This window comes from Taurulus bubalis (assembly GCF_910589615.1).
Source record: "Taurulus bubalis genome assembly, chromosome: 4".
NCBI lineage: Eukaryota > Metazoa > Chordata > Actinopteri > Perciformes > Cottidae > Taurulus > Taurulus bubalis.
This window is the reverse complement of record NC_136592.1, coordinates 17,682,427-17,702,379: the sequence shown is the minus strand read 5'-3', so window position 1 is coordinate 17,702,379 and position 19,953 is coordinate 17,682,427. Positions and strand designations below refer to the sequence as shown.

Below are 19,953 nucleotides of genomic sequence, written 5' to 3'. Positions count from 1 at the left end.
TATATAATTTTAAAAAGAGTGCATTGTCTCTGTCAATTTTGGGATTTGATCTGCTAAAATTGCACAACGGTTTTGATTGATAAGTGTACTTATTATTGCATGTATTTGTATTTCACACATGTACACACACACACAGACACACACACACACACACACACACACACACACACACACACACACACACACACACACACACACACACACACACACACACAAACACACAAACACACATGCATATCTGGTAGATAGACGACTTGACAGGCAGTGTGGGGGTGGGTGAGATTCCTGGTTTAAGCATAGTATACGGGGATTGCGCAGCAGGCTGTTGCTTGGGGACACCAGAATATCAGCAGGGTTTTTACCCTCTCATCGTACAAATCAAATGCCACCCACTGCCAAAGTGCCCTAGAGCACGGCACTCAACTCCTCACACCAACGAGGAGTTCCTTACAACAGTGCAGCAGTAGATCTGTGTGATCCTCTGTGTACCTTTCACTTCCTTTGATTTTACCCTGTTTGTGTGTCTGTCTCAGTACTTAAAACATACACTCCAAGGGGCAATGGAAGTGTAATTTCTCTTCAGAATAAGATCTACTCGTTTCTCTGCATGACATGTGGTCAAACTTGTGAAAGCTCCTAAAATCTCTGTTTCAACTTCTTCTCTACTCTTCCAGAAAAAAATGAAAGAAACATAATGAAACATCTCTATACTTTTAAAGCCAGTATTTACATTTTCAGAAATAGAAAAATTACCTACTTTGACCTAAAACTTGCTTGCACCATGAGGTATATGTATTTGAAATGACTGTCTCCTTCCGCGTGTGTCATCTGACGTGCTTTCAGACGAGTCTGTGGACCAATGAGATCGCAGGACCTCGAAAAGCAGCACAGAAAAAACCTCTAGTTCCTGCTTCGCAGTGAGAGACTCCAATACTGGTCACTCCAGTAGTGATATCACTACTACTGTTAGACTCATACAGTCTCTACGGTTACAGGGAAGTTACTTTGAGTGAAATCCGCCGTTGTCAGAGGTACTTAGGAGCATATGAGTGAAACATTATAATCGCTTTAGTCATGTTGAGGACCTTACGGAATTATTCAAATGTACGATCTTTTTTTTTTTATGTAAACAGACACGTATCTTCTCACAAGGGTTACAGTACTTTAGCACTTTCAATTAATTAGATCGGAACTGTGGACGATGTAATAGCAGAGTTTTAGTTTTGAAAAAACATTCTTCCTCATGCCCATGAGATCAGAAAAAAGGGGCGCAGGCTTATAAGGTTAAGGCTCTAGTAGCTAGCCTTGGGTAGACTGCCAAATTGTGTTATTAATTATGCATAAATACAACTTATTATCTTATTATCTTTATATTATTTATAAGTACTGCATATAATAAGTGGTTGAACATATAGTCATTTACCATATTATATTATATTCATATTGTAATTTGTTGTAAAACTCATACCTTCAAAAAGAAGAAAAAAGCCACATTTCCTTGTATTTAGTTGGGCCCCATGCATTTTCAAAAACAAATCATCCAGTGTGTTTAAAGTAGGAGCTACAAGGGTTCCAAATGAATACAGTATGTATTAAGAGTTAACACAGAGAGAAACTAAAAAAGGAAAAAAATGCCCATCTTGCCTCTGGCCATTCTCATTTTTTTTCTCACTTTAGCAGCACATACAGAGAAAAGAAGCTCTCGGTGTTTATTCGTATCCCTGTCTGGCTTTACAAATTTCCCCAAATCATCTGCTCTTTTCCAGGAGATTTATGTGGTACATATTCATACCACCACTGTTAACAGACGTTTATACCATATTATTTCCCCCAATATTCTGTCTGCAGTTTGTACAGGAAACACCACCAACTAATCCTAATACATTTAAAACTTTGCATCCAAAGTTAGATTTCTGCCATTTTTCTTTTGCTGTTTTTATATGATAGCAAACATCTTCCTCTCTGAAAAATAAGCTTGGTCATCGTTTTCAGTATGTTCACCTCTTTTCAAGATGTCTTCCATCATCTACTCACAGCCTTTTCTGTCTCGCTCAGTGTCTGTCTTTTCCACAACAAGCGCTTCTTGTCTATCCATTTACACCAAGCCCTGTTGTGCCACTGATAGACGAGTGTTCCATCAAACAGACTGAAAGAATGGATTGCACTCCCAGAATGACAACTTGAAACAAATAGTTTCAGCCAGGGGCATACATCTACTGTAGCAGTCTGAGGTCTATCTTGTGCTGGCAAGTAGAAGCTAAATGCTTTGCAAGATGGAAAAGAGTAATATTAGTTTTTAGGTTTTGTCTCTGATTAGTGTGTGAGAGATTGTTTCTCTCGATGCCAAAGCCATTAAATACATGAGGAACCAAAGATATATAAATGGCTGCTATCTCTCAAAAAAGTCAACTTTTCTGAAAAGAAGAAAGCTGTTCATATTCTCTTGGTGACGGTCATGCAGTTTTACATTTGCTTAATAGACTTTATATCGTTTTCATAGCCTGAGTGGTCATTTATTTTCCTGATTTAATGTATGTTAATTTGAAACTAAAAAAAAGTGTTTCAGCAGACAAAGTAACTATTTTATGATATTTACATACAGTTATGGAGCATTTAGAATTCCCAACTGATTTTTTTTAATCATTTTCTGAAAATTGGGAAATGTAAAAACATTTTGCAAATAAATCTAGCAAAGTGTGACTCATAACTCTCTTCTAAACTATCAACACTGAAAAGTGGATTTCAGTCCTACTTCTTCAATAACATCTTTAGATTGATCACACCTTTTGAAAAACTGAAAATAATATAATTTATAGGTTCTGGGAGCACCGTGCCTTAGTTATTATGTGTCACAGTGGAAATCTGGGAAAATGTTTTCCCCTTTATTTATCCCTCATGTTCTACACATGTGAGCTTCCCATCACAGCCGTCAATTGTTCCAGCTTCACCAGAGCAGCTGGAGGTCAAGTTCCTTGGTCAAGCACATTATTATGATCACTGAGTAAGGCCATGTTCACACTACAACTGGGCCCTGTTTCTCGTACCTGGCTTACTGAGTTAGCGGGCTAATTGTCCGGATAAGATAACGTAGGTCAGGCTTTTCCGTTTCTCGAAGCAAGCGTAGATAAATCACCATAGCAACACAGCCAAAAATGTAAACCTGCTCCCGGGCAGGCTTACTGAAATTCACTGGATAAGCTGGCCACTCCCACCGGACAAAAAAGGCAGCTTACTTCCTCATTGATGAAGGAGCGATATTAGTTATATTAGTTTTATAGGAAGAGAGTTCTTTCAGATCGCCAAGATCCATCCTCACATCATCATGACTTTCTGTACGCGGCGCTATAGATTCTGCCGACAAGGAATCATTTATTTACGAGAGCTCCTCGAGCCGCGGACATTGATCACCACAGGCGCAGCGCATTGCCCGTTTCACAGACAGAGACTATCACCCGCTGCATGCCGCGCTGTTCTTAAGTTTATTTAGCGCTTAAGAAACTTATGGATGTGTTGAAAGCACTGATAAGAATACAGAGAATCACACACAATTTATTTTCACTGTTTCAATTGCTTGAATTTCTGATTATGAATAATACATACATACTGATCCGCCCATAAACATATTCAAACTCCTAGTTATATGGTACCGTTTCAGCGCGGATCAGCCGTGAAGAAACCCAGATAGCCTGATGTCAATCATCTCGCTAATTTAAGCTGGATAATAGGACATTTGCTTGACTTTGTTTAGCCAGGTATGAGAAACAGGGCCCTAGCCATTTTAAAACGCATACTTTTTGCTCGGTTTACACTGAGCACCGAAAATAGAGGAGTTTGGAAATGCTCCCGAGGATGGATACTTTTGAATACTCTGAAATTACGTCCAAGTGTGGATGGTCGTAAACGGAGAAGTTGGGAAACTATGACGTAGAGACCAGCGTTCGCTACTTGATTGGGTCTTAGCAGTCGTGACATGGTCTTCCCTGATTCGTCACGCCCCTATCACATGACTTTGAGCTACAGTTCGACCGCCACAACTTTCTCCGTGCCTGTGAGGTGTTAAAATCCAGAGGTTGCAAACAACAGTCCTAATTTTGCCTTGTTCAGGTGTGATTGATATGCTGTAGGTTGTCATCACCAACGCTGGAAAACAGTGCATAAAACCTGAGGAAAAAGTGTTGAAATATATTTAGTCTGTACTAGTCAATAGCAACATTAATACATAAAGAGAAGAGATGAGGGATCAACATTAAATGCCAATAGTTCAATACCACATTCATTTTTAGATACTTACCATAAACAAATAAGACCACAAACATGAAAACCAGCACCGTTTGCAGGTCTTTTAATTAAGCAATATGGTACGAGAGGCAGTACTGTATCGTCGGGCCTAACAACACCCTTGAACAATACATTATTGTAGACACAGTACTGCCTCAAGTACCTTATTGCTTTTAATCCTACAGTTACCTACGACTTTATAAATAATAATAGTAAGCTCCCTTTCAGCACAAAATAGTTGTAGCCACCAAACGTTGTGTATTGCATTTCAGCGACAGAGAAACCGCCATACACGTTTACACGAAACATGTTTTGTAACTGTCATGCTTGAAATGACAACTAACGGTCGTGCAATTTAAATCTACCTGTTATTTTAAGTGCGCACTGATATGGAACGCTCTAAATGTAAACAGGCTGTACAGTACTTTATGGCTGAATAAACTACACCCTGTGACTCACTCTCAACCAATCAGAACGCTTGATTTGATCTACCCGTAATATAATGCAGCATTTTTCATGTATGTCACAGGTTTGATTTCACAGAAATAGCAACAACTGCGTTGTCATAGAAACCTGAGAGGACTATCATTGTAGTGTACAGTATGGATACAAAAACACATATTGTATTAAAAAAAGAAGATGCACCATATTAAAAAACTAATGTATTATTTAATACATTTGCTTTTTAAATATAAAAAAAAGCCTCTGTACAGATAGCCGAGTCTGCCTCTACACTCACATGGCATACTCCTCTCACTGCATCATACAGTGCACCATTTTAATCATGGTTTGTACTCCAGCCTTCAGTGCTCTGTTCACTCTCTTGCTTCATGTCTGCTGCCACATAACTCACCTGAAAGGAACTGTATGCTGTCACTCGCTATGACTGCTGTAGCCGCTGCTACTGATGTGCATATCAAATCTCAAAAACCTTCACCTCCACATCCACCAGGCTCTGAGGCTTCCCTTATTGAAAAAATGAATATCCTTTTTCCCCTCTTCCAACTTTCCTGAGGGAAGCGATAAGGTCATAGTGTAGATACTTAACATCTATGTTTCATATATTCTACACTCAAGTATCTATTCCACATGAATTGACTCACTAAAATACAGTGAGCTGCAGAGAAATGTCTGAGTTATTGAAATGTTGTGCTTGGTGGGCCACTTGGGCCAAATTTACCAGAAGATTGCCAGGACATGCTAAAGGTCATTAAGCATTGGATATACATTTGCAGATTAGAAAATCTACAATAAATTGGGTTGCTTTAAATAACTTCTCCTGAAATTATTAAATTAGGAGTGTGTTAAAGTAAATGATCTATATTTGTGTATATATTTGACAATAAATACACAAATATTCAGACTTCAGACTATCACAATCCTGTCTTTGAATCCCATTCTAACAATATGTCAGGATAACAACACACTTTACACAAAAATACTGATAACTCTTTTTTGCGATTCATTTTCCGGGTCCGCTCATTACAAACCAAACATTATTTTGAGAGACCAACTCATCACACTAACATTACAATTTATTTTCCTTGTCTAATCTATGGAAGAATGGTAATTGGTAAAGAAAATAACACTGAATAGCACGGTATGCCTTTTTACTGGACTACCCTCCAATCTGAACAGGAATCCTAAGGTTAAAAACCGGTCAACATCAGACATGCCCACAGTCTGATACACTGGTAAACAGCCGGATACAGATGGGCAGTCGGACAGATGGACGGAGCAACAGAAAGGCACACAGGCAAGCTGGCTGGGTGGTCGGTTGACTATGAAGACTGGCTGTCTGGGATCACAGAGTGGCTGCCCGATTACATAAGCTGGTTGACTGTTTGGACAGTTGACCATTGGATGAACAACCCGGCTCACGTATTTTTGTATAAATGTCAAACAGCTGTAGGATCAGTGTGCTGGCCTGATTGGGAGGGAGAGCGAGATGGAAAGAACGCAGGAAAAGGAAGAGAAATGTCAGATGGAGAGAGAGAGACACAAAGTGAGAAACAGAGCTAGACAGGGATATAGAATCATGTTGGTCCATCAGTACAGTGACAGCGAGACGATTACTGCTCATTACCTGATTGACTGACTGACTGAGTAATATGTGTGCGTGTGTGTGTGTGTGTGTGTGTGTGTGTGTGTTACAGCACCATTTTCATTCCCAGAGACTGACAGAAATGGGGTGATAATGCTCATGTTTGAATACACACGAGGTATTTAAATTCATGTACATTTTGCACCGCTGATGGTGATTTACAACCTTTCATTTGTGCATATAACGAATATTCCAATGCAACACGTTTTTTTTTCCAAACAATACATAATTCATTGATAAACTTGTTTGAGCAAAATCTTTATCTAGGCCGATGCCAGAGTTTCTTCCAAGGCCTTCACAAACACTTTTCGTGCGGTCTTCAGTAGCAGCCATACTTTCTACATAATGCAAGAAGTCTCCACTTCTTAAATCTCTGACCAGTGTCAACAATTCACGTTGGCCCCAAGAAGAAATACTTGGAGCAAGCATGATCACAATAATTACTTGTATCCACATCACTAGGTTTACATGTTATTTGTTGAGTGGTGAAATATTCATGTGAGCATGCAACCGCTGTCCCCTGTGGGCCACCAATGTGATTTATTATAGCCCGTGACCAAGCAATACTCTGTCTGGTTGAGAAAAATAGAAGGTACACTGAAATGCAGCACACAGCTTGAAAAACTATGTCACACTGCTAAAGAAAGAAATATCGATTTTGAGACAATTTTGTAGGGTTGACCATTGGTGTTTGTGTGTTGTGTAGGCAACTACACAAGTGAAAACTGTTATTAATTGAAACAACATGAACTAGAAACTAAAATACTGTTTTGCAGAATAATGGTTCATAATTATTTAAGGTTTCACTTTGTGTTTTTGAAGTTTACTCACATAAATTGTAAAACTATTAGCATGCCCTACCCTCTACTGGTATATCCAGCGCACAACATATAATTAGTCTGGCCACAGGGACCTGAATGCTCTGTTTAAAAAACTTCATACAAATTGAAGAAAATAGATGCCAGACACGGCTGTGGCTAAGTAAAGAAAATATCTTATTTACACCTATTAGAAGCAAAGCCTTTTTCCTCCTCCTCCTCCTCCTCCTCCTCCTCCTTCTGGTGGCTCACACGTTTTGTGTCTTTTACCTTTCTTTCCCTTTGGCTTTATCTTGATTTCATTTTCTCCTTTTGTATGTTTCTCCCCAGTCCACCTCTCGATTGACTGAGCGGACTTTTACAATGATGGAAAAATATCTGTGGAAAAATGACTGCCACTAATCCAGAAACTAGATTCATTTTTGTCATGTCTTGATTACATCAGCACTTGAAACCTGTGTTAATGTTTGTCTTTCTTTTCACTTAATTTTCCCCTCTTCTCGCATTCCTTTTTGTTTTTGTCTCTCCTCACCTTTCACTGTTGCATACTTATATATAGTGTAGAACGAAGGACAATTGATTAATCAGAACTTAAGTCCAATCATTGTTCTCCTGATTTGATGTATCAAGAGCTACTTGACTCTGTACTTCAGTTTGCTCGCTTCTATGAACATTCAAAATTATCCAAAGCATAAATATAAACAACTGAAAAAATATTGAATGTAAATTAATGCTATTTTCTGTTCATTCCTATTTTTGTCGCTGCTTGTCTGGGTCTGAGTCTGGTCGCAGGGGCAGCAGGAAAATCAAGGTAGCCCAGGAGTCCCGCATAGTTCCTCATTCATGTTCTACACCTCTTCCTGGGGGAGACACAGGTGTTCCCAGGCCAAGTAGAATCCTCTCTCCAGTGGGTTCTTGGTCTGCCCCAAGGTCTCCTCCCAGTGATACGTGTCCAGAATAAATCCACAGAGAGGTATCTAATCCAAGGCATTATGACCAGATTTTAAAATCATCTCAGCGGGGACTTTTCAATACAAGGTAGCAGTGGTTTTGTGGTATTTTGGGCCCCTGCAGGTGTTCAGCCTTTCTACCCAGAACTTTGTGGGGAGGATTAGTGATTGTGCTTTGCACACTGTAGATGTACTGGGAACATTATAATTTTACCTCCAAATTCACAAGATACTTGAAATCCTTCGTTCTGAGCAGAACATGATGTTGCATTGTGTGTGTTGTAATCCCAGGGGATCTGAAAACCAACACAAAAGAAAGTTCCTTGTAGTAGCCTTTAGCTGCATCTCTGTCTACTGCATGTTCAGTCATTTAGCCCACATTGACTTAACCTTGGAAGTGATATGTGATATGAATATCACGTATTAGTTTCTCCATTGTATTGTTTCTTAGTTATACAGGCGCTTTAATCTACATTAGGTTGGCGTCATTATGTACAGTAGGCAATTCAATACACTATTCATCTTTTTTAATTCCAGCTCTTTCAGCTTTGTGTTATGTCCTCCCATTTCTCCTCCCTTAATCGTTTAACCATTATCTCTCAATTAAGAATGAAAGGGCTGCTTCAGCTCAACCTCTGGTGTAATCAAGAGCTCACCTTGCTGCAGCAGGGTAAAAAAACACCAGATTTTTACGATCACGCAAGTGTAAATAACTCAATTGCAGCATGTTTTTGTTTGGAATTTTCCTTCTGTATTTCAGAGTGTCTGTGCTCACGGCATAGTTGGTTATCAAGAATAGTGGATCTTGTGCACTGTAGCTCACTGGTGCTTCAAATTCATATAGTTTCTTTTCAGAGAGTGACAAATCAAATCACTCCCTGCACTCTTTTTCTTCAATGAGGAAGATAGCTGACCTCACAGTAGTGCAGAGTCAGGATAACATAAAGTAAAAAGTCTTGGAGGGACCTGATCTCAGACCAGCAGGAATTTCTATGGCTTCAGGGCTGTGGGTCTTAACCACAACATCAACACTGAACACAATTAGAATTTACACATGTGTATTTTACTATGTTTTATGTGTGATGCAGCCGTATTGTTTGATTCAACAGTCAACTGTCTTGCTGCGTTTCACAATCATTTCTTTTGTTTTTTTCAGGTTGTCAGGATTTATGCTGCCCTCCCCTCTAGTAAGCAGTGGATCTATATTGGCCTTGTGGTTTACCACAGACTTTGCTGTCAGTGCACAGGGCTTCAAAGCTGTATATGAAGGTAAGGCAATGTGTGAATGTATTGTGACGTTTGAGTGCTGGCCTTGATGCAAAGGCACATTCTGAGTTAGTAGTGATGTCTTGCAAGGTGGTTGAACTGATTTACGAAAGTTTGTATATAACAATGAGTTTAAAGAAATACATTAAAGGCCCAGTGTGTAAGATTTAGCGGCATCTAGTGGTTGGTTGCAGATTACAACCAACTAAAAACCCCTCAGCTCACCCCTCTCTTTCCATGCAGTCATTCATATCCCACTGGAAACAAGTGTAAACGGTTAATAATATAAATACCACTTCTGAATGAAGTTTATAAAGAATGAAGAACACAGACATCCATCAGTATCCATCATTCCACCTGCCTTCTCTTCCTGGCTGCTTTGTCTTGGCCAGCAGAGAAGTTTTCAAAATAAGAGGCCAATCTTTTGGCCAATTGTGCGGGCTGTGCTTGCGTAAACATCGCGGTGGTTGCCGATTTGAATTAGGTTTCATTTTTGTTTCCATGTTCACAGATGTATTGATCAAGAACTGGCTTTTTACTCACGAATATTCAGTAACAAGCGTAGTTGTCGTTATCTCGAGTATCCTTCACTTCACCTGGTTCACCACAGCGGCCTTTCTGCTTATGCTTCGTGCATGTGTATGCATGTTTCTATGTGTGTGTGTGTGTGTGTGTGTGTGTGTGTGTGTGTGTGTGTGTGTGTGTGTGTGTGAGTGTGGAAAGAAAACGTGATTGGCCAGAGCCAGAGCCAGCGTCTGTTCTGGTCTGCTGTAGAAACATGGCGGTGCAAGATGGTGGACTGTTTTTTTTTTAATTGCTTTTTATAAGCTAGCAATTATACACTGATTAACCTTCCTCTTGTGTGCGGGTCGGCACCGATCCGTTTTTGGGGTTTGAAATGCATAAAAGAACAACATACAATTTGTTTATTGCATTAAGGCTTTTTGACTTTGTCAGGAACCTCTATTTCTACAAAATAAAAAAATTATAAAATGCTCTGGTTGAAATTATGACCTTTCTGTTGTTAGGGTCGGTTTTGACCCAGTTATAAAAATAAGATTTGCTTGATTGGTTGTTGTTTTTTTCCCTATATTTTGTGTTATGACCTGTTCTGCTTTTAATTATGTGTTTGTATTAAATTCTATTGCAATTTGAAGTAAATATATATGGGTCAAAATTGACCCGTAACAGCTTAGATGTTACTATAATTAATAATATTAAAATGAAAAAATAAATAAAACTAAAAATATTTAAACATACAGCAATATTTTCATGGATAATGAAGCCTAACATGGTCACCAAGAGATGAGAAACACATTAGATGATAGATAAATTTTTTTAGTGTATTTTACAGCTGATTTAAGACATGGGTCAAAACCGACCCGTTAACATAAGAGATGCTAACAGAAAGCTAACACAAGAGGAAGGTTAAAACATAGTTATGAACATTGTATTCCATTGCTTCAAATGAATCCCCCTAAATGTTACATACTGTTCATTTCAGTATTCACAACAAGCGCTGTATTTAGAAATATCACATATTGTTTTTGACAAAGTATCCAGGTGACAGGTTGGTTGTAGTCGCTTGAAAGTGACTTGTATAACATGTTTGGAGCTGATGACAATGTTTCACACCTTGGATGCAGTTTCTGTTGATCAGTTGGTATGTAATCCAAGTTATCATAGTTTTTTAAACCCTAACTTTTGAAATCATCATTGTTTGTCTTTATATGAATCAGATGGTGTTTGTTAGGGATCAGAACTTAGAAATTCCAGGGGGAAAACATTTCCAGGGGGCAAGATTTATTTGATCAAAACTGCATGGCGGACCTCTGATATGAGAATAACTTTGATCAGTTGGGACTACTGTAATGCATATATGTATTAATGTGTACTGTATTTGTATTTCTGCATCGAGAGATCCGTGTTCAGTGCTTGTTGCGTGGACTTCCTGGCTCTATGTTGTTTTGCTGTGCGTCTTGAGTGTTCGTTATGCACGGAGTATAAGACCGCTCCATGTCTGCCTGCCTGTTGGGAAGCGACACAAATTCGAAGCCTGACCTTTTGGAGATGCACACAGACACACACAGTATGTTCCATTCCATTATGCTTGCATAACAGTTCATCTATGAATCATGAACTCTAAATATCAAAGACAAACTCAAGAGACCAGATATACACTCTTACTCCCTGTGTGTAATACGTATATGTGTTAATGGGTATGAGTCTGTTTTATCTTTAGCAATTTATGTATCCTGCATACTGTGTGTGTGTGTGTGTGTGTGTGTGTGTGTGTGTGTGTGTGTGTGTGTGTGTGTGTATTCCTGGAGGCGTGTCATTTGTGTATTTGTGTATGTTAAAAATAAACCTGACATCCATTAAATCTTCTTCCAGGAAGTGCCAGGAAGTACTTTGTCTTAATTTTTTTCTTACCATTGTTCCGTTTCACATCTGTGGGGAACCTTAAGTGTGTTTGTTGCCTCAGGAATGACTGTGATTGCGTGTGCGTTTATTTGAATGTGGCTTGTAAATGTGTGTGTGTGCAGCTGACAGGTCTTCCTGCTGATGTTTTTTTTTGGGGTTGCTTCGTCTTGCATTGGTGTCCTAGACTTCAAACATTGATTCATGTCTGTGTGTGAATGTTATTATGTACAATTATATATGGAAAGGAAAACCATGAGGCATGGTAGTGTAGTTGCATTGTTCAAATTATATCACAAATGAGAAACAAACAATTATCACACGCTATATTCTTTTGCACATGTAATGCAATTTACCAACAAGAAGTCATTGTGCATTAAAAAGGTAATTGTGTGTGTAATATAATAAGTGAAGAGATCAAATATTTATCAGTTATGCATCTCAAATTGCCAGACAGTTTCAGAGAGGCTTTGGGGAGTGCTTCTAACATTGCAACTGTAACCACACTTTAAAGATAACACTCAGATATTCCTGTTAACTAAGACCACTAATACCTGAGTTTTTGACTTGTGAAACAAAAACACTTCTCAGCTTTCTGCTCAAGTTGTTCAGACCACAGAAAGACACAGAACAAGTCATTTTAAACAAAGTGAGAAGCACCTCTGTGACTGTAATCCAGAGCAGATCCAACATTCAGCTATAATGTGGAAAACTTGTTAGAGTCTGCAGAGTTAGGCGGGCAAAAGTTTTTCATGCTACCCAGAAAAACAGTGGGGCAGCTACGACGTGAGAATACTGAGTTGAATATTTGATGTGAATATAATTTAACTTAATTTTTAATTAACTTAATTTTTATTTTTATTTTAGCAGTATTCATGTTCACTGGGGGGAAAGTTTTGCTGTGCATATTGACCTTTATGCTCTTTTATTTGTTCTTTGACCTCTATCTCTGTTAAGCTATGTAAAGCAGGGGACATTTCACATATTTTGCATTTATGGCTTATGTGAATACTGTTAAGAAATTATAAAAAAAGAAATATGTGGGTATTGGTGACAGGGTCAGGAACTTAAATTGAAAACCAACTATCCCCCTCCCAACTCCCTTGCAGATTCAGCATGGTCTAGGACCAAGGTTCACGAGGGCTCCGTCCACAGGTCTGAAGGTGGATATTATGGTTCAGTCATACATCTACAAATCAATAAACTGACACTTCCCTTCAGTGCCTGTAAACTTTGAAGTTACATTCAAGGAAATCTGTTGCTCATAGTTTTGTTCTCCCTTTACGTGAATCCCATGGCTTAGCTTTCACTGTTTTTATTAGTGTTTTTGATGAGAAATGATCCGTAAAGACATATTCTCTGATTTTGTTATAGAGTCTTAAACTGTACCCAAATCCCAGAACCTCTCCCTAGCTTACTGTTGATGTTTTGCTGTGACACTTATCGTTAATGGCTGTGTCTTTCTGTTTTGGCTGTTGTCTCTGATGTCGTTCTGGCTTCATGCTGCAGTCAAATGTCCCTGTGAAATTAAAAAGAAGAAAAAAGAACAAACACGTAACTAAACTCTGTGAACTGATTTGCCAAATAACAATTATTGTTCATATTCATTCATAACTACACAATCCCAACATATTCTCTCCGCCACATTTTTGTCCCCCCATCCCCATCCCTTCGCACCACACACCTTTTGTCTGCCTCTGATCATTTAACCATATCCACACTCACAAAGAATCTATTCGGCCCTGTCTCTTTTATTGTCTTAAGTCTCCCCTGTCTGTCTGTAAGCCCCTCTCTGTTAACATAACCAGTTAACACATCTTTTCTCTGTTCAATCCTTTTATTAACGGAAACCAAATTGAACTATAAGTCTGAACACATAGCTAACCGATAAGAGTCGCCCGAGAGAGGGATGGATGAGAGAATGAAAGAGAGAGGGAGGTTGGGTCAAATGAAGCTACAAGTGGTGAAAAGTGAGGCCTTACTGATAAAAAAAAGCAAGTTTGCAAACCAGCTCTGCAAGACGAGATAATCATCAATTAATTTCCCCTGAAGCACACACAGAGAGCAAGCTAGAGAGCGAGAGAGAGTCTAGTATCTTTATTACTCAATCAATTTAATTTACAGTTTATCACAAACTTACAACAAAACTAAAAAAAATATATATAAAAAAAAAGAAAAAGAAGCACCAATCACAAAGTCAGAACAAGAGAATTGTCTTTGACTGCACACAGAATGTCCTTCAGAGCCCAAATGTCCACAAAGAAATCTGTGTTTTTTGTCCGTCTCAAAAAAACAGCCTCCACCCTGAGCCGAGCAATCAGCATGGCCCCCATGTACAACCCTCCACTGGGGTCACCTGTCCTTTTGTCTACAGGGGGTTTGTCTACAGGGACCAACAGACCCCTGGGGAGGATCCCCTGCCAAAAAACCTCAGTCCACCTCGACACCATCACCCCTGCCAGAGAACGCAAGTTAGAGGCCTTCCCAACCTGGTACGCTGCTTTCCTCTCCAGAACCTCAAGGTCCCTCTAAAAAAAACTCAATAAACAACCCAAAAATTGCAACAACTCAATCACACAGTGAACTATGAATGAAAAGAGAATACAAGTTTGAGAAAAATCACCAAACATTTAGCGCCACTCACGACGCTCTCCACCACCACGCTCCACAACCACTCTCAGAGAGAGAGAAAGAGAAAGAGAGAGTCCTTGATGGAGGATCTTGTTTTGTCACATGTAATTCGCTCATCTCCCGAAACCATCATCTCTGCCTGTTTCTCCTGCAAAAAAGAAAAAAAAGATTAATTTTGAATATTTATATTTGTTGCCTCTGTGCTCAGGGATCATTTGGTGAGTGTAAAGTCTGACAGCAGCTTCATCGGGATTTTTTGTTGTTGTTGGAAACAAGATTAAGCCTTGAGTCGTCCACTAGGACCCGCTCTCCACAATTTGTTTTGATGTAAAGGATTCTTCGATTTACAGTCCTTCTGGAGCTGGTGGCTTTACGTGAGTTTAGCACTTATGGTGCCAAATGTTAAAAGTTATAAATAATTAGAGCTTTAGTGAAAGATTGCCTGGCCTCAAATGAGTTTGCAATTGTCGCAAAGCAACAAGAAGCACTACCAGCACTTCCTTGGAGCATTTGTTAAGTGCTGCTACTTATAAAAAGAAACCCGGTGGAAATAAGGCCTTACTTTCTTGTTCACAATAGTGAAAAACTGTATGAAACGCGCAAGTCAGTAAATTTAAATATTTGAGCGCCTTTTAGAAATAAAGAAATGAGTCCAAATTCTTTCAGATGTTTTCCATGTTAATCAATTAAGTTGGGATACTTGTATCAAAGCAGCTGTGGTGCTTTTTCCTGACGTTATATAGAATATAAATGTTTATTAGGTTCAAGGTCACCCATGGCAAAATTATTGTTTTTCATGCACTGATTTCAATTTGAGATTTTGGACTATTTTGCTTCTACAAAATGGCATCGACCAGACTATTGTAGAGAAAACATCCAAAATACAGATTTAGGTGTTTTTTTTACTACTTGCTGTATTTGCATGTGTATATGTCTCCTAAAGCCACCAAAAACTAGCAATAGATAATGTCTCATTTATATATTTAAATACAACTTGATTGAAAACAAAATGTCTCAATGGTAGTGATCAACTGAGGAAGTATTATGTTGATATCTATTAGTGGTTTTGTTTTATTCTGTTCGCCTTTAGTGTATGTGAAAGTAATTTTACAATACAGTACATATGTTTAGAGTCAGTTTTATCAAAACATGATATGTATAATACTCTGAGCCAGAAATCTCCTCTTGAGTAGCACTTACATACACCAGACTTCCCAGTTTCATCCCTATCTATATTCTGAGAATTCTATGAGTTTGATCATTTATCAATCATAGCCTGCTTTGGAGAACAATTTATTCCGAAAAACATGGTAAAAGTTAATTTTGGCTTTAAGGCTGTTGACAGTATTTTCTGAGATATGAGATAAAAAGAGATCCACAAATCGACATATAATAGAAAAACCTTTTAGTTTAAGAGAGAGAGAATTGACTTCCAGCACCACCTTTAACTTTAAGAATAAGTCGAAACATCATCTTCAAAGTTCCCACCTAACACACCCACTCTCCCCAAACACACACATGCACTCGGAGAAAAAGAGGCCGAGCGTACGTTTTTCATTCCCTCGGCTAGTTGCAGAGTTTCCTCTCCTGTTGAGGAACTTCTTTGAAAAACACAACTTGGAAAGCCATGAAAGGGACTTTGCGTATTAAATACAGGCACACACACATATGCGCACACATGCATACACGGCTGTTGGAGATTACAAAAGGATCACTTTGGAAAAGCATTAGAGGGAGAATAACGATAAGATGTGACTACAAGAGAGAAGAAAGAGAGAGGCAGGCCTGTGTGTATGTGCATGTTCCAGTGCATGTGATACAGGTCACAGTTATTTTTGTTTTTTTCTCATGTCTTGTTGTTGTGGTAATACTCAACCATGTCACCACCATGTATAGGTTATTATGGGGTGTGACTTTAACACTGCATTACAACATGTAATTTGTGAGTGCCCATGCCTGAATGTGTGTATATCTGTAAAATTGCAGGAAGTTCATCCCCTCTGGTGTTGGCATTTCCACCGTCTCTCTCTCTCTCTCTCTCTCTCTCTCTCTCTCTCTCTCTCTCTCTCTCTCTCTCTCTCTCCCCCCTTCCTTCCCTCCCTCCCTCCCTCTCTATCTCTCTCTCTCAATCTCTCTCTCTCCTTTCTTCCTTTCTTCCTTCCCTCCCTCTCTCCTTCCTTCTCTCTCTCTCTCTCTCTCTCTTTTTCTCTCTCTCTCTCTCTCCGCTGTGTAGACTGGTGTAGAATCCATTAGAAACACTTCTTGGAGCTTCCAAATTATGCTGACTTTATGCAAGGCTTTGCACAGACTGTGGCCAGAGCCCCTTGAAGCACCAACCATTGGACGAGATGCAAAAAGATTGCAGCTTCCTGCTCTGGGATTTGGGATCCTTAGGCATGATGTTACACATAAGAAAATTGTTTTCTTAGTGTTTCCTTTCTTTTTACAGTGTTGGCTTGCTAAATCTCCTAAATGGCCAATTGCAAAACATGTCTGTAGAAGGAGTTGTGACATAATATGAATATGTACTTAGGGACTTTGACTTCAGATAGTTTTGATAAAGGCGTGATGAATCACTAAAATTATTATTGTACTTCAGATACATGTCAATTTAGCCCTTACTTAAATAGAAGTAGTAGTTTATTTATTATCATACATTTGCTAACTCATTCACACAAGTCATTTAGTTTTGATAGTTATTTGGTTAGCTGGTCAACTGGTTGGTTGGATGAATCAATATTTTGCCATCGTCCAAGATGCATCAGAAGTTAGACGTGGTGTGCATCCATCTGAAAGCTTAAAGAGAAACTGGTGGCTTGATCAATCATTACAGATATCTATAATACGTTTAACACATGTAGAAAGCAGGGGATTGATATGAATGACAGGACTTCCTGTGCAGATTGCTCTTCACCAAACGCACCAGCAAAAAAAGCTTTCTGTTTTGATTTCCCCTTTAAAGGGATAGTATGGGTGTCTACAGTATAAGGTGGTGATGCAGCCCTGGTTTGGAGCAGCAGACAGGATTACCAGCACCGGAGCAAAGCACTGCTATGAACAAGGGTAGCAGCAAATAATTTTAGGCCCACCTAAAGATACCAATATCTGTGTGAGCTAATTTTTTTTTTTTTTCACTGCTTTACCTTGCTGACAGACATTCCTTTCCAACAAGGCCACCAGACTCCATGAAAAAAAAAATACGATAAGTTTCTCTTTCAGTTGGGTTCCCTTTCGAAAGTATTCTAAATACTGCGCACACTATCTGATATTGATATTATTATTTTTTCGATGGGCCTTTCTTTTCGATGGCTATAATCCGTTTCGCTTTTGTCCCGTCCACAGCAGTATTTGGCTTTGCTTCTGTGCCCGTACTCCTGTCTGTTTCTCTGAAATGGGGCCAAGTGGACCTCTATCCACTGAAGGACACACTGACTATGCATAGTTACCTCATTCATTAAATCTTAACCTCAAGTTATTTCTGCATGCTCCATCTCACATTGCATGTCTTAATCAATTTCATCACATTTTACCACATGATGTAGTTTTTGTAGTACAATCTTGGCTGTTGTAATTTCCATGTTTGAATGACAATCCGATCTGCCTGTTAGGTACCTCAGTGAAATCCAGCTGGCCAGCTTGCTAAATAAAAAACAATCAACCCCAAATTGAAGGAGCTTCAGTTCTAAAGGTTCAGAGATCATCGGCCAATGTGCTCAAGCTGTTGTGTATCCATGAAGTCAAATGTATTTTTTATATCTAAAACATGCTTTTACCATCTGCTCAAAAGCACAAGTAGATAAAAGCAGTTATAACTTCACACATCACACTTGTCATACGTTTTAATCTGTCTGGATAGTTTAATCACCAGTAACCATTTGCTACATTTCTGATTCTGAACACGCTGTAGCTGCTGATGGAGGAAAATGCCTGTGTTCAATGTTTAGTATTTATAGATTCACAATAATAACTGTTTTCATTAGGTCAGAGAATTATTGAGCTTGTAGATTTGGCTACATCAACACAGACTCAATTAATCTGAGTGAAAATTAGAGGGTAAACAAGTCTCAGTCATTCCAAAGGCAAATACATTCATTTGGATTTCCTTTTGATTAGCTTGTTGAAGAAATGGGGTGCATGTGTACTGATGAAATGGGTTATGTATACATGTAGAATATTAGCTGTTTGAAGTTGAAATGGTTTAGATGACTGAAATGAATGAGCTTGGTAATATGAAGAAAATTGCTTTGATGTATATAATAGGATGTCCTAAAGTAGAGCATATTTGCACACATGCATGGAGATGAAAACACATAATTGTAGGTGTTTAGTGTGTGCAGGTTTTTATGAAATATAACCATACAATACCCCTTCATATTAGTGGAAATGATGGTGCTACCAACTAAGACAAATAATACATAAATGTCATTTTGTACCTTTTTGAAAAGTGTTGTTTTTTTCTCAGCAGGATATAAATGATTATGATTACGACTGACATTTACTGCATTACTATGTTAGCAGTGCAGAGCTTATTTTAGCTCGCTATCGACCTGTTATCCCTTGCTTCTATCAGTATCTATGTGCCCTTCATTGAGAATAATAGGTTGGCAGGTTTAGTCAAAGCCAATGGATTCAGCAGGGAAGCTTCTTAGAGCAAACACAGCAAATCATTAAAGGAAGGAAGGACTACTGGTGGATTTGTCAACTTGGATAGTCAGGTGCTGCTACATATTTGTGTGTGTGTGTGTGTGTGTGTGTGTGTGTGTGTGTGTGTGTGTGTGTGTGTGTGTGTGTGTGCGTGCGTGTGCGTGTGTGCGCATGCTGGAGCGATAGAGAGAGTGAGAGAGCGACAGTGAGAAAGGAAAGGTAGAAGCAGTCCGTTACACCATTAACCCATATTGACTGGAACACCATAGGAAGCTCTTCACTGTGGGAGTGTGTTATATAACACTGTTGTTACTGACGCCAGCAGTAGTCGGCTACATCGATCGAAGCAGCAATGTCAACTATCCCGCTGTGTGTGTGTTTGTGTCAATGGTGGGGGTAGCAGAGGTGTGTTCAAGGGTGATACCACTGTCATCAAAGCATGTTGTCGGAGACAAGACATGCATATGTGCTCACACTCTCACCTGGAAAATGTTCAGCACATCCACAGTGTTGTTTTGTTGGCTACTGGACAGCTCTTCTTGATATCAAACCACATTTAGATTTGAGTTAGATTTGAGTTAGATTTGAGTTAGGCAGGTAGAAGAAGAGTTTCTGCCAAACTGTGTACATCAGCATTCTCACCTCAGACTTATCTGAGGACTCATACAGCTATTCAGACTTGGATCCTATATGCAGCACATAATCCACTCCCGACTTTTATTTTTTAATTGCACACACAAGACTTCCTAAAATCCACATAATACAAGAAATAAATGTGATAGGAGAAGCCAGGGGCTTAAAGAACAATACTTTTCTCAACATAAGGAGAAAACAAACAGTA

At 39.0% G+C, this 19,953-nt stretch overlaps 1 protein-coding gene across 1 annotated transcript in view; it reads left to right on the top strand.

The window, feature by feature from the left end:
* The window catches only part of LOC306735565 (CUB and sushi domain-containing protein 1-like), a gene marked incomplete at both ends in the record, with an annotated part of 394,295 nt that overhangs the window by 126,096 nt on the left and 248,246 nt on the right, over window positions 1–19,953 (top strand). The window contains one exon of the mRNA XM_079217050.1: window positions 9,307–9,419. Within this exon, the coding sequence (XP_079073176.1) occupies window positions 9,307–9,419 (113 nt within the window). The remainder of the gene's footprint in view (window positions 1–9,306; window positions 9,420–19,953) is intronic.